General features: G+C 53.4%; 1 protein-coding gene across 3 annotated transcripts in view; it reads left to right on the top strand.

Moving 5' to 3' along the window:
- Positions 1 to 12,743, top strand: part of LOC122378258 (phosphatidylinositol 3-kinase catalytic subunit type 3-like) — a 22,413-nt gene extending 9,670 nt beyond the window's left edge. For all 3 annotated transcript variants that reach the window (XM_043359109.1, XM_043359110.1, XM_043359111.1), the window contains exons 8-19: positions 911 to 1,108; positions 5,926 to 6,111; positions 6,418 to 6,566; positions 7,529 to 7,708; positions 8,083 to 8,208; positions 8,587 to 8,686; positions 8,955 to 9,076; positions 9,732 to 9,946; positions 10,355 to 10,504; positions 11,155 to 11,398; positions 11,621 to 11,728; positions 12,445 to 12,743. In XM_043359109.1, coding sequence (XP_043215044.1) covers positions 911 to 1,108; positions 5,926 to 6,111; positions 6,418 to 6,566; positions 7,529 to 7,708; positions 8,083 to 8,208; positions 8,587 to 8,686; positions 8,955 to 9,076; positions 9,732 to 9,946; positions 10,355 to 10,504; positions 11,155 to 11,398; positions 11,621 to 11,728; positions 12,445 to 12,568 — 1,902 coding nt within the window. In that variant the 3' untranslated portion in view covers positions 12,569 to 12,743. The remainder of the gene's footprint in view (positions 1 to 910; positions 1,109 to 5,925; positions 6,112 to 6,417; positions 6,567 to 7,528; positions 7,709 to 8,082; positions 8,209 to 8,586; positions 8,687 to 8,954; positions 9,077 to 9,731; positions 9,947 to 10,354; positions 10,505 to 11,154; positions 11,399 to 11,620; positions 11,729 to 12,444) is intronic.

The following is a 12,743-nucleotide window of genomic DNA, read 5'->3' as shown; positions in this document are numbered from 1 at the left end:
TGGCCGCTGATCATGGAGCAGGTACGGAGGCGGAGGCCAGCACCGGCGGGCGGCCCGGCCGGCCGGCAGTAGCGCGCAGGCCGCCCGCCCGTCCGGCCGCACCGAGCCCGCCGCGCTCCGCCGTCACTCCTGTCCGCAGTCACCGCGGTACGAAGCCGGAACGACCATGTTCTGCGAGTTCGTGCTGTCGACGAGGCCGACATGGAGTTCGCGCGGTCTGAGCTCCGGCGCTGACGCCTGCTTCCAGGTCTGTGGGTGGTCGCTGACTGTCCAGCGGCCCAGTAGCTGACTGATCGGAGGGTTCGCCCGCTGGTCTACACCGCAGGCTGGTGTTTGTTGTCGACCGCTGTTTGTCGGCTGCTGTTTGTTGTTTGGTTACAGGGATTGACAGCAGCTGTCAGCGGCCTGTCAACTGGTCGGAAAGTCTGGTCGTCATATGACTGGGAGGCGTCATCTGCGTACATGCTTCCCTTCGAATGACCACGATCTTTTTGGAAGGGTGTCCTGCCGCTGTTGCTATGTTTATGCGTTTGCAAATGTGTATATTTGCTTACCAAAGGTCTGCTGAACCCATCTCACTCTTTGTTTGTTTACTTTATCTGCTGTTAGCGTTATGTTACTAAGGTTGATATTCAGTTTATACTTGCAATATTGTGTTGGTCTGGCTGCCGCGAAAGCTCCTACCCGTCTTATTTGATAGTGTATTTTTTACCATAACCCAGTGATATCATTAAAAGCGTGTTGCCTCATTATAAGTTTTATTTCTTTGTAGTGCTTTAGCTTTAACTGCCATTATTTATGTTTCTGAGTTGTGACTCCTCCCAGACCACAGGGCTTCTCATATCACTGAGGCTAGGTGTACCTACTCCTGTGTCCATTAGCTGACCTCCCGCCGTTACCCTGTCGGCAGGATAACCTGCTGGAGCTGAAGCACCACCACCTGGCGCGCTCCCTGCGCTCCGGAGTTACCGACCGCGACCTGAAGCCGGACGCGGCCACCCGCGACCAGCTCAGCATGGTGGTGAACGCACCGCCCACCCGCCCCACCAGCCGAGAGGCGCAGGACCTCGTCTGGAAGTACCGCTTCTACCTCAGCTCGCAGAGCAAGGTGGGTACTCTACTGCAGCTCGCATTGCGAAATGGGTGTCCTACCTCTTTTCTACCGCAGCTCGCAAAGCAAGGTGTATGTTCTACCGTAGCTCACAGAGCAAGGTGGATGTTCTTCCGTAGCTCACAGAGCAAGGTGCGTGTTTTACCGCAGCTCGCGCCTCGCAGAGTAAGCTAAGTGCTCTACCGCAACTCGCAAAGCAAGGTGGGTGTTCTACCTCGGTTCTTCTGCAGCTCGCAAAGCAAGGTGGGTGTTCTACCGCAGCTCGCAGAGCAAGTAGCCCTTGATGCGTGGATTCATTGACTTTCAGTGTTTATCTAGGGGATTTCACATGGATTCGCATCACCTTCTGTTATGGATACTCCCCGTTAAATTGCATTGTTATTAAAAGCGCCTGCCAAAGCTTACATCCTGCACCTAACACATAAACGTCTGTCACTCAGTGCGACCTACTGCCTATTTACTCAGAGTTGCTTTGGGGCGACCCAGCGCCCTGCCATCCCCCCCCCCCACACACACACACACCGTCCTCACGGGGTCTGTTCAGCCGAGGACGGTGTCATATGCTCTATACACGGGGCCAGGGCCGGGCAGGGGCTGGGACGGAGGAGCTCTTGCATCAGCCGGCGGATGTGCCGACTTATGCAGCAGAGGGAGGGGTCTGTTGGAGGGATCTTCTTTGTGTGTTTGTGTCACTTTCTGTGTGAGTGTGTGTGCGTTTATTTGGGGGGGGGGGGAGCTGTGTGTGTTGACTGCAGTGGGAGGAACGGGGGGGATGGAGGTGTGTGGTGCTGCGTCCGGACAGAAATTCGCCGCTGATGTAATATGTTTCCGACCAGCGAACTGCCGCCATGAGTTCTTAGATGGAGTGGTAATGCGAGTTCTTCAGAACGTAGAAGACACCGACAACTTTGACCTGTTATCAAATACTTGTAATCGAATCACTTGAACATTTTCGGGTGGTAATTTTATTTAATTTTCTTATATTGTTGCAAAGAACAATGTTCAGTGTATCATCGCCTTGTGTTCATTTTAAACGAGCTACATATTTGACAGAGCTTGAATACGTTGCCGTCAACAATCTTATTCGATATCTACATAGATCAATTTTTTAAGGATTTTCACGCCAGTTCGAACACGCCACCTAGCCGTGCTGTCAGCTCGGCCAACTTGTATGTACTGGGTTTGCACTTTTGTAAACCGTATCGCACCTATCCCGCCTTACGCTTTGCCTTGGCTTTGGCGGATGCTGTCCTAGTGTATTTAGAGACGGGTGATCGTGCAATGCAGGTCGACACAGACGCCTCACTGGCGTTTGTTTATCATTTCCGACTGAGTCGTGAGGTCCGCGCGGCAAAGACTGCTGCGACTGGACGACTGGCCTGCGAGGTGGCAGCCGGGTACACGAATTGGGCTCCGTTGAAAAGTGAATTGCGCGAGCATTCGATACTGACCTATGGCGTGTTTGGGTTATGCCGAAGAAAAGTTGCGTTGTGGCACATGTGCCGTCCTGTCGCTGAAAAAAGACACGGTCGGGGCTGTCTCCGAAGTAACGGCAGCTCCCACATTCAGACGCTGGCGATGTCCCAGTAATTTTGACTGTAGAGGTAGCGGGTGAGCTAACCCATAAGTCAGCGTATCGAGGACCGAGGCCAAATGAAACTGGTTCGAGATCACAGAAGTCTTGGTGACCCTTGCGGGAGCGCAAATGACTGCGGGATTGATAGCCACGATGCTTGCATTGAAATAATTCGGCTGCAAGACGCCCATCTGTTTTCACCAGCTCACGACTACTATGGACGTCAAACCCCTTGAGACCCCACTTTTTTGCGATAATTCTTAAATGCGTCAACTCTCGTTGACAATATTCTGGCAATGTGTGTTTCAGAACCTGCCGAAACTTTTATTACTAAGGTATTTTGACGCCAAACGATTATGAAAAGTACTTCTCATTCACTCGTAATGCTAAGGTCAATTCAGGCCCGGGCAGAGGCTTGCGCTCGGCCACACTCGAGCCTCGCCACCAGCGCCATCTGCTCTTAATGTCATCTATCAGCGCCCGCTACCGCTACCAGCTACCGCCCACCATCAAGCCTGAATGGAGCGAGAGGCGCGAGTGACCGGTCGCCGGGCAAGGAGCGCCGGAGGGGTAGGGCGGAGCTTAGCGCTGACGTCATTACGTGGCTCCGCCTCATGAGCGCGTAGCCTCTACCCAAACAGCAGATTCGTTCCGTGAAATTTAACATTACGAGTGAATGAGAAGTACCTTTCATAATCGTTTGGTGTCAAAATACCTTAGTAATAAAAGTTTCGGCAGGTTCTGAAACACACATTGCCAGAATACCTACTGTCAACGAGAGTTGACACATTTAAAAATTATCGCAAAAAAGTGGGGTCTCAAGGGGTTTGACGTCCATAGTAGTGCATTTATAGTTCCATATTTATCTGTAACCGAAGGCTCTTTCGTAGGTGCTTTGATGTTCTTCGACTTCAAATAATCAAAGTTCTATAATTCTTTGACTTCAGTTTCAACTTGGCCGTCCTTCGTCATATCGTGAATTGCTTTTCGGGCCACTTTTTATTTCACCGCTGGCTTTTATTCCCCTTACATAACATTGTATCAGGCGTTTTACTCATTGATAAACATTTCGCGGTAAAATCTTTTACATACACAGTGTTACTGGCCTTATCGCCGTTTGGTATCGATTCCGATGAAATTTTCAGGATCCGTCGTATCGTATCGATTTTAATTATACATCTGCCTTTCACTCTGCTTACATAACGTATAATCTGGCCTTTCTCTCATTCATAAACAAATCGTGCTAAGTATTGTTCAGATACAGTGATGCGTGCCTTACCGCCAGGCCTGATGTCAAGCATTGGCGTGCCTCTGCTCTCCAAGTCCATCGTATGCAACTGTGGTCTCTTCCCGTTCCGCCGGGAACCACGTCTCAGCCTCACGGACGAATGTTCACAGGTCACGGGTGTGGACCTGGCCTGCGTCCACGTGGTCCTGGTCCCCGTGTTAGCGTTCGGAGACGCGCCGTGGTCGTCTCCGGGCGCCGAGGGTGTGATCCAGTTTGATCCGGTTTCCACGCGCTCCTCATGTGATTCTGACAGGAGGAGTAAACATATGTCGGACTCAGAAATGAACGCGGCGTGGTAAGGCTGCCCGTCCAACAGCACTTGTGGATAATTCAGGGACGGTGTATGTGTGTGTGTGGTTTACATTGGTGTGATGTTGAATCATGCACCGTTACAGTAGCGGTGAGTCATCTGAGTCGACAAAGAGCCAGTCACAGTCGTGGTGACATAGGATGACACACAGGATGAGTAGTGGTGACAGACTATATAGTCGTTAGACCGCAATCCTCGGGACCTTCTGCGTAACATTCGAGTCCTCGCTGTATGTGAGGCGCCATGAGAGTTGAGAATCTGATACTCTGTTGGAACTGAGCCTGGCGCGCGGCTCCATGTTGATGTCTTTCGTGTCACTGCCCCGGGTCCCCGGCCCCGGTTACCCCAGGTCGTGGCCTATCCTGTCACCCGGTCATCGTCCAGGACCCAGAGAAGCGAACCTCCCGACTGTTGATCTCTCACCTCTCCGGTCGGGCATCACGAGGCGGACGCGTGTCGGGTCTGGACGGCGGCGGCGTGAGGTCTCTGGCGCTCCTCAGCTCGCGTACCCTCGGTCACCCTGCCCCCCCCGCCTCCTCCCCTCTCGGCCGACGCCGAGGGGGGGGGGGGGGCTGAGTGCTGCGTCCAAACACATCTCCCTGGACAGCGGTAATACGGGACGGGGAGGGGGAGGGCAGCCCCCAGCTGACCCATGGCGACCCTGATCGGGTCAAACGGAACACTGACGCAGTGAGGTGGCTGCCCACTGCCCTGCTGACGTAAATAGGGGACTCTGGCAGAGTTGACCTCAGCGCAATGCCGGGGTTATGTAGATGGACAGGGGCGATCGGGTCATAATATAAACTCGAGTGTTGTTTGGGTTGAGACGAGGTGAGCTGGACCACGTAAAGGGCTGCTGAGGTAGCACATTTTGAACTGTGCTTGCAGAACAGATGTTGTTGAAGTCAGTCGTTTTAGTTGGTACTTTTCTCAATACAAGTAGAATCTAAAAACTACATATGCAATATGCCTTCTACATTTTCTTGTTTCCTCTCAACCAGCGTGAATCCTCCCTCTAACCTCACAATGCTCTGGATGTTTCGCTATTCGCCCCATTTATTCCGTATCATCCGACACCCCTCCTGCGCCACTGATTATCAACATCTCCGCGCCCCGTACCACCCCGTGACCGGACGCCCCTGCAGCACTGTTTGTACAGCGCAGCACCCCGGCCGTCACTACCAAACGTTCTGTGCAGACGCAGCGTCGCCGCCTGCCGTACCCTCGTCCCACCACCAGCTGACTGGGCTCTGTTGTGGCTGGCGGCCGTGTCAAGGCTATAATGCAGGACGGGCGGTGGGGTGGAGGCCTGGTCTGCACGGCGGTGTTGGGATCGGTCGTCGACTCGTCGGGTGTATGTGGTGGCTGAGCGGGTTGGATTTGCTTATAAAGTTACGGAGGAGGAAAGTGTTTGATGAAATACGACAGACGTTAAACGACATCGGAAACTCCTTTTTGTTTTTGTCTGTACCCTTGTTTATATCGGAAGAGTGTATCCCATATTTACTAGGACTGTGCGATGTGCGGCGGCGCTGATGGGTTCTGTCACCTGCTTCTGTCTATCCCCTGTCCGACGGTGAGCTGCTGTCTTTGCCCTTCTCCTGTCTGACAACCCCGCTCCTCTCCCGGTGTGTCGTCAGGCGCTGTCCAAGTTCCTCAAGTGTGTCAACTGGGAGCAGACGTCCGAGTCGCAGCAGGCGCTGGATCTGATGCTGCGCTGGGCGCCCATCGACCCGAACCAGGCGCTCGAGCTGCTCGGGCCATCCTTCACCCACCCGGCCGTGCGCGCCTACGCCGTCTGCCGGCTGCAGCAGGCGCCCGACGAGGTGGGTGCCGTGTGCCAGAGGCTGCTTCGATTGGGATATCGAATGTCAGTAGCATCCTTAAATGTTTTGCTAAGATTTTTTGGTAAGGGGCTTGTCAAGTTGCTTGTATCCCGACTTACGGAATGTGTTTGATGACGTTACTGCCGGTTTTGATCATTTTCTTTGTTTTCGTCCCCCCCCCCCCCTCCAAACCCTAGTACTCTCTATACCCAGTAGCTGACCGTCCGCTCTATGTTCAGTGGGTGACCTTCTGGCTTTGTTCCATCCTCGATAACTGACCGTTCCTCCCCTTCCTTCCTCCTCCAGGAGCTGCTGATGTACCTACTGCAGCTGGTGCAGGCGCTGCGCTACGAGATCGAGGAGACCATTTTCGCCGGTCTGGAGGTGTCGCCGACACCCTCCCGTCCGTCATCGCTCATCATCACCAGCCTCAGCGCGCCGCCCAGTGATGACGGGTGAGCGGTGGGGGTACGGGGTGGCCAGTGGGGCTCTGAGTTGGCAGTACGGGTCACTGAGTTGCAGTGCTAGAGTGGTCAGAGTTGCACAGTGTGCTCACCTAGACTGACCCCTATACACTCCGGCCGCCGGGCGAGCGGAGACGGTGAAGGTAAGGGTAGGGGCGTTGGATATAGCGGCGGTGTCGGTAGTGGCGTATGTCTCCCGATCTGGTCTCCGTCTGGTGTTGGTAAGGGATCGCAGCTGCCGGCGATTAAACTCAGTAAACACCTGAGTGTAGCCGCTGCGAGCACCTGAGCAGAGGTGGGGGTGACCAGATCAGAGTTTGTTACCACGCGGTAGAGGGGAATGCACTGCGGCTCCGTGCGGGCACCGAACACTTGTATCTATACCCTCACCACTGCTAATTGCGGCGTGCTGCGAGCACAACCCTCCCGAACACTTGCTCATGTTCTGAGTGCGCCGTGGTGGACCGCTCCCAGACACCCGGGCTGGTGCCGCCGGGGTCTGTGACTGACCCGCTGACACACTTGGATATGAACGGCGCGGTAAACTTTGAGCTCAGCACAATATGGACTGTGTGTTTTGTTTAACCGAGGGGTATATGGTAGACGGGTGTAGGTCGTCTAACTGTACGCCTTTGTTTTCGTTTCTCTGTGGGGTCTCATGGATCTTTCTGTCTGCATGTGTTTTCTCTCATGGCTATTTATTTATATAGCGATTTTTATCATTGCCACTTTGTGTTTTACATTCTTTGCGTCGCCGATGACCAATGCAATCCGGCGCCCCCAAATCCGCCATCATTACATGGTGTGCCATCGAAGCAGTCTGTGGTGTTTCTGTATGGAAATATTTATAATCGTTCATTCCAGTCTGGTCTGTAGCCTATCCTTAGACATCAAACGTTGACCTCGGCCCCCTCACTGACCTCCATCTGCCCCCGTCCCTCGTCTATCACCAGTGTGAAGAGCGAGTGTCCGAGCCCAGTGCCGCCTGCCGGCGAGGATCTCCCACCGGCGTCCTGTCCGGCCGAGGAGCAGGCGCCGCGCCCGGACCCGGCCGGAGGCGATATCACCGACCTCTCTTCGTTCCTGATCAGCCGCGCCTGCCAGAATGCCGTGGTGGCTAACTACCTCTACTGGTGGGTGGAGGCGTCAGCCTATAGCAAGGAGTGAAATTGAAACGGGACACTAATCCTCGTCTTATATCAAGAACTGGAGACTGAGTTTAGAGTCTAATTTCGATGCTTTCGGAGTGAAGTGCAGGTCGATGATTAACTGTCTTTCATTAACTTTCGACGAGCTTGTATTTTTTCAGGGCCATATAGAGGACATGCTTGAAGTCTGATGTCACAAGTTCGGGTTGTTGATATGCTGTCATTGGTTTAGTGTAATTCAGCGCGCCCATTGCCAATGTCATTTACCTTGTAAGTGCCTGACGCCTCCCCCTTCACCCCGCTCATTGTCCCGACATTAAATGGTGCTGTCACTGCTAACGCCTCGCCGCCGCCACCAGGTACCTGCTGATTGAGTGTGACGAGCTAGACGACCCGGCCAAGCAGGACATGCGCGTACGGAAACGCTACCTGGCCGTAATGAAGCGGTTCACTCAGGCGCTGAACCGCGGCGGTGCAGACTGCAGGTACGGAGAGAAAGTGTACAGATCGGGCGATGGAGTGGGTGGGGAAAATGGATCTTAGGTCTGACAAGTGTGGTTCGGAAAGGAGTTCGCAATGGGGTGTGGTATCGATGACGTGGGAACGTGATGAAACCGCGATTTCATGTGAAACCGCATTGGACGAAGGGTTGGAGGCGTTTCGAATGCATTTTTTCATTTTTTCTCCCGAACGACGCGGAAATGTGTATTGAAAGGTACAACTCATGCTGCTCTCCATAATGTTCATTGAAGTCTGATTTACCTTAATACCAGTGATTCACCGCCAGTCTGTGTCTGTCTTTCTTCCACTTGGTCTATCACTCACCCTCCCTGTCAGACGGTGACCGCTTTGCCCCGTCGCAGGGCCACTAAATTCGTCCTGTCGCGGCAGCAGCACTTCATCAGCAGGCTGGTCAAGCTCTTCAAGACGGTACAGAAGGAGAGCGGCAACCGGCGCAAAAAGGTAGGTGTCATCTGCAGTGAACCGTGAGGATAATTTTAGTCTATGAGGATCGGAAGAATTGCAATGTGCAGGTTGTCAGGACTCAGGAGCTTTATCTCGCACCTGCTTATATTTGATATGAAATATTGAAATAAGATATTGTCCTAATACGAACTAATGAGACGACTAATAAAATGCAAGCTGTTGAAGACTAACCCCGCTATCAGTGCTCCTCAGACCACCGATTACACCATTTTGCTGACTTGATTCTCTCCGCTGCCGACTTCAGATCGAGAAGATGCAGTCGCTGCTGGCTGACCCGGACGCGCTCAAGTTCAACTTTGCTACGTTCGACCCGCTGCCGCTGCCGCTGGACCCGGAGGTCCGCATCTGCGGCATCCTGCCCGACAAGTGAGTGCTCTACGGCACTCTACCTGAGTGCTCAAACGGCATTCTGCCCGACAAGTGAGTGCTCTACGGCATTCTACGGCTCTCTACCTGAGTGTTCTTTATTACGGCATTCTGATTGATAGGTGAGTATCCTATAATATTCTACGGCGTTTTGCCTGGGTATTCAATTATAACGGCATTGTGTCCGACTAGGGATTGTCGATTCGGCGGCGGGCGTCGTGCGTCTGCGTGTGTTTGGGGAGGGTTAGGGCTCACAGGTGACGGTTGAGTCACTCAGGGTCACGCTGCGGTGTATTGCGATACAGGGAACGGGCGAGTGGCGTGCCGATCAACGACAAACAATACCCAACGACACTTGTCGCACACAGTGATTGACTCAGTGACAGAGGGACTGGGTAGGCCGACACTGTGTGTATGAATTTGGGCGACTTTAGATCAATAATTGTGTTTTGTATCGTCCGTCTTTTCATCGTCCCTAATAAAATTCCCCCGTCGCTCCCTGAGGGTTCTATTCCCATCCCACTAACTGATAAATCACCTGGTCTGACCGGACCGCCGTCTGAGTGTCTGAGACGCATCGAGTCTGACCGGCCCCGTCCCAATGTCTGAGACTGTGCCCAGTCTGACCGCCCCCCCCCCCCCCCGTCCGTCTCAGGGCGACGCTGTTCAAGTCTGCGCTGATGCCGGCCCGGCTGACGTTCCTCACCGACACGGGAGCAGAGTTCGTCGCCATCTTCAAGTACGGCGACGACCTGCGCCAGGACCAGCTGATCCTGCAGATCATCATGCTGATGGACAAGCTGCTGCGGCGCGAGAACCTCGACCTCAAGCTGACCCCGTACCGGGTGCTGGCCACCAGCAGCAGACACGGTGAGTGAACGGGCGGTCTTTGCAGTCTGACGGGCCCGTATCCAGGGCTAGACTGGACTGTTGGATTGGGCACTTGGGCAGGTTCTGCCTGTGTCAGAGTTGTTAACTTCTAGAGTACCTGAATCTTACTCTTCGGGCCAAGCAAATTAATTACTTCTAGGTTAAGCTAATGTTGCTGATTCTGGTATCGAGTTCCTCGTATTGTTATTGTTTGCCCTAAACATGATCGATGATTTTTGACATGATTTTTGACATGATTTCTGTGATTGTTATACGGTGAAATCTTCCAAACTGCGAGCAGACTTTGCGAGATATGATTCTCTGCTTTTCTCTGCAAAGTATAAGATGTGTTTAACACCACCTCCGCACAGTCACTGACAGTCTCCGCTGCCATGCTGCATCCGGCAGGGTTCGTTCAGTTCATCGAGTCGTCAGCCGTGGCCGAGGTGCTTAGCACCGAGGGCAGCATCCTCAACTTCTTCCGCAAGCACCACCCGTCCGAGACGGGCCCGTACGGCGTCAGCGCCGACGTCATGGACACCTACATCCGAAGCTGTGGTCAGTAATTGTTACATTCTGCCTGTACCCTATCCAAAATCGTCTGTCTGCCGATACTGTCTGGGTCTTGTTTTTCCAGTGTGTCCTATGTAGTGTCTCGTATGATGATTTGATTCTCGTTTTTGTGCCAGTCTTGACGGATCTTTTGTGGTAGTATTTGGAGTGTTATTCTGAGTTTCTAATTGCGGTTTGTGACCAAGGCCGTAGTATCCATGTCGGCGTCTTTGCCTTTGAGATCATACCGCGGCGTGGTGTAGTTGTGTATATCTCGGCGATAAGAGACGCTGACGGTACCCAGACACCGGCCGGCGGCGTGGCCTCGAACGATGACGGCTGTCAGCCGCGACTGAGGACGTGTTTTGGACGGCATCACTGATAGCCTTCGGGACCATGTGGCGGTTCGTCGTGACACGCCTCTAGGGTCTGATGTAAACAGATAGTGTACGGTATCAACCGCCTTCTGCTGTTCATCGATATAACAATAGTTATCAGTTTATTCTATTTCCAGTTATTTTGGGTGGGCTGTTCAGGACTACCGGTTTTATATCGGGGCCTTCAGAAGGACTGCCGGCTTATATGTACTTAGTTGGTTTACTTACAGCCATTATTTCAACGACCAAGAGACTGACCCTTCCCCTTCCTCTCCTTAGCGGGCTACTGTGTCATCACCTACCTGCTGGGCGTCGGTGATCGGCACCTGGACAACCTGCTGCTGACCAAGTCGGGCAGCCTGTTTCACGTCGACTTCGGCTACATCCTCGGCCGCGACCCCAAGCCGCTGCCGCCGCCGATGAAGCTCAGCAAGGAGATGGTGGAGGCGATGGGCGGCATCAACTCCGAGCACTACCAGACGTTCCGAAAACAGTGCTACACTGCCTTCCTCCACCTGCGCAGGTAATGCAATACGGCACAAAGGGTGCTGAGGTAATACAGTGTAGCAGTGCTGTGTAAAGGCAGGCTACTCAGCGTTTGTCTGGCCGCGTTATCTTTGCACGGAAATTTACCAATGGATTAGCGCAGCGCCAGTACCTTTCGCAATGTCTCTGCACTCCCCACATAGATGTCGCCCTGTGGAGCGGTCGCTCACACCGGCTGACCGCTGACGTGCGTCCACAGGCACGCGGATGTGATCCTGCACCTGTTCTCGCTGATGGTGGACGCAAACATCCCAGACATCGCGCTCGAGCCCGACAAGACGGTCAGGAAGGTCCAGGACAAGTTCAGGTGGGTCCGGGGCAGAGCCGGGGGTGAGCGGGAGGCTGACGAGTCAATGCATATTGCACAGCCTGGGGACGGCTGGTGGAACGATGGTGACTTTCTAAGCGTTCGTTGCCAGACGAGCTTAGCTGAGGGGTTAGAAACAGTAGCAAGCGAGGAATGTGGTAGGGATGGATAACATGAACTTATTTTCCCTGACACCGATTTCATCATTAGGCAATCACTTTTTTACTTAATTAGCAGCACAATTCAATAATCAAGCAAGCAAGACTGATTTTGACGTGAAATGAAACTCATGGAGAGGAAAATATGATTCAAGATGAAGTGGGCTACTGCATAGACCTAATTAATTTCTTGATCCCGCAAGCATCTTAATTATTGATTCTTGATTATACTGAATTAATATACGGAAATAGCAGACGGCAGTATGGCAGCAGACGACTCTTCCGTTGGCAACGTTAGCGACATCTCTTTTCATTGCCAGGCCCTATTCTACCACTCGGACGTGTCCCTACTCCCTAGTCAGCCTGCTCCGACCTCACCCCCTGGCGTGGCCTACAGCTACTGTCTGCTAACCTACCCCCACTGTGTGCTGACCTCCCCACTGTCACCTGACCTCCCCCTTCACCGTCTGATTGCCTCTGCCCCGTTTACTGGCCTCTCCCGAATCCCGATCCTCTGCTGACCTCATTGTCTGTTGACCCCTGACCCCCCGTCCCCAGGCTGGACCTCTCAGACGAGGAGGCCGTGGCCTACATGCAGAACATGATCGACGTGTCGGTAACGGCCGTCATGGCCGCCCTCGTGGAGCAGCTGCACAAGTTTGCCCAGTACTGGCGGCGGTAGGGCCGCCCCCGCCCCCGCCCCCGCCCCCGCCCCCGCCGAGGGCGGACCTTCCTGGCACCCTGTGATATAAATGTGAGTGTGTGTGTATATGCCGGCGACCTGTGCCTACTGTCGCTATTTATCGTGTCATTATGATGGTGTACCTTGTATGCAAATATATCGTTTGTATAATCAG

The sequence above is a fragment of the Amphibalanus amphitrite genome, unplaced genomic scaffold, assembly GCF_019059575.1.
Source record: "Amphibalanus amphitrite isolate SeventyFive unplaced genomic scaffold, NRLGWU_Aamphi_draft 000057F_arrow, whole genome shotgun sequence".
NCBI lineage: Eukaryota > Metazoa > Arthropoda > Thecostraca > Balanomorpha > Balanidae > Amphibalanus > Amphibalanus amphitrite.
This window is presented reverse-complemented; position numbering and strand designations above follow the sequence as displayed.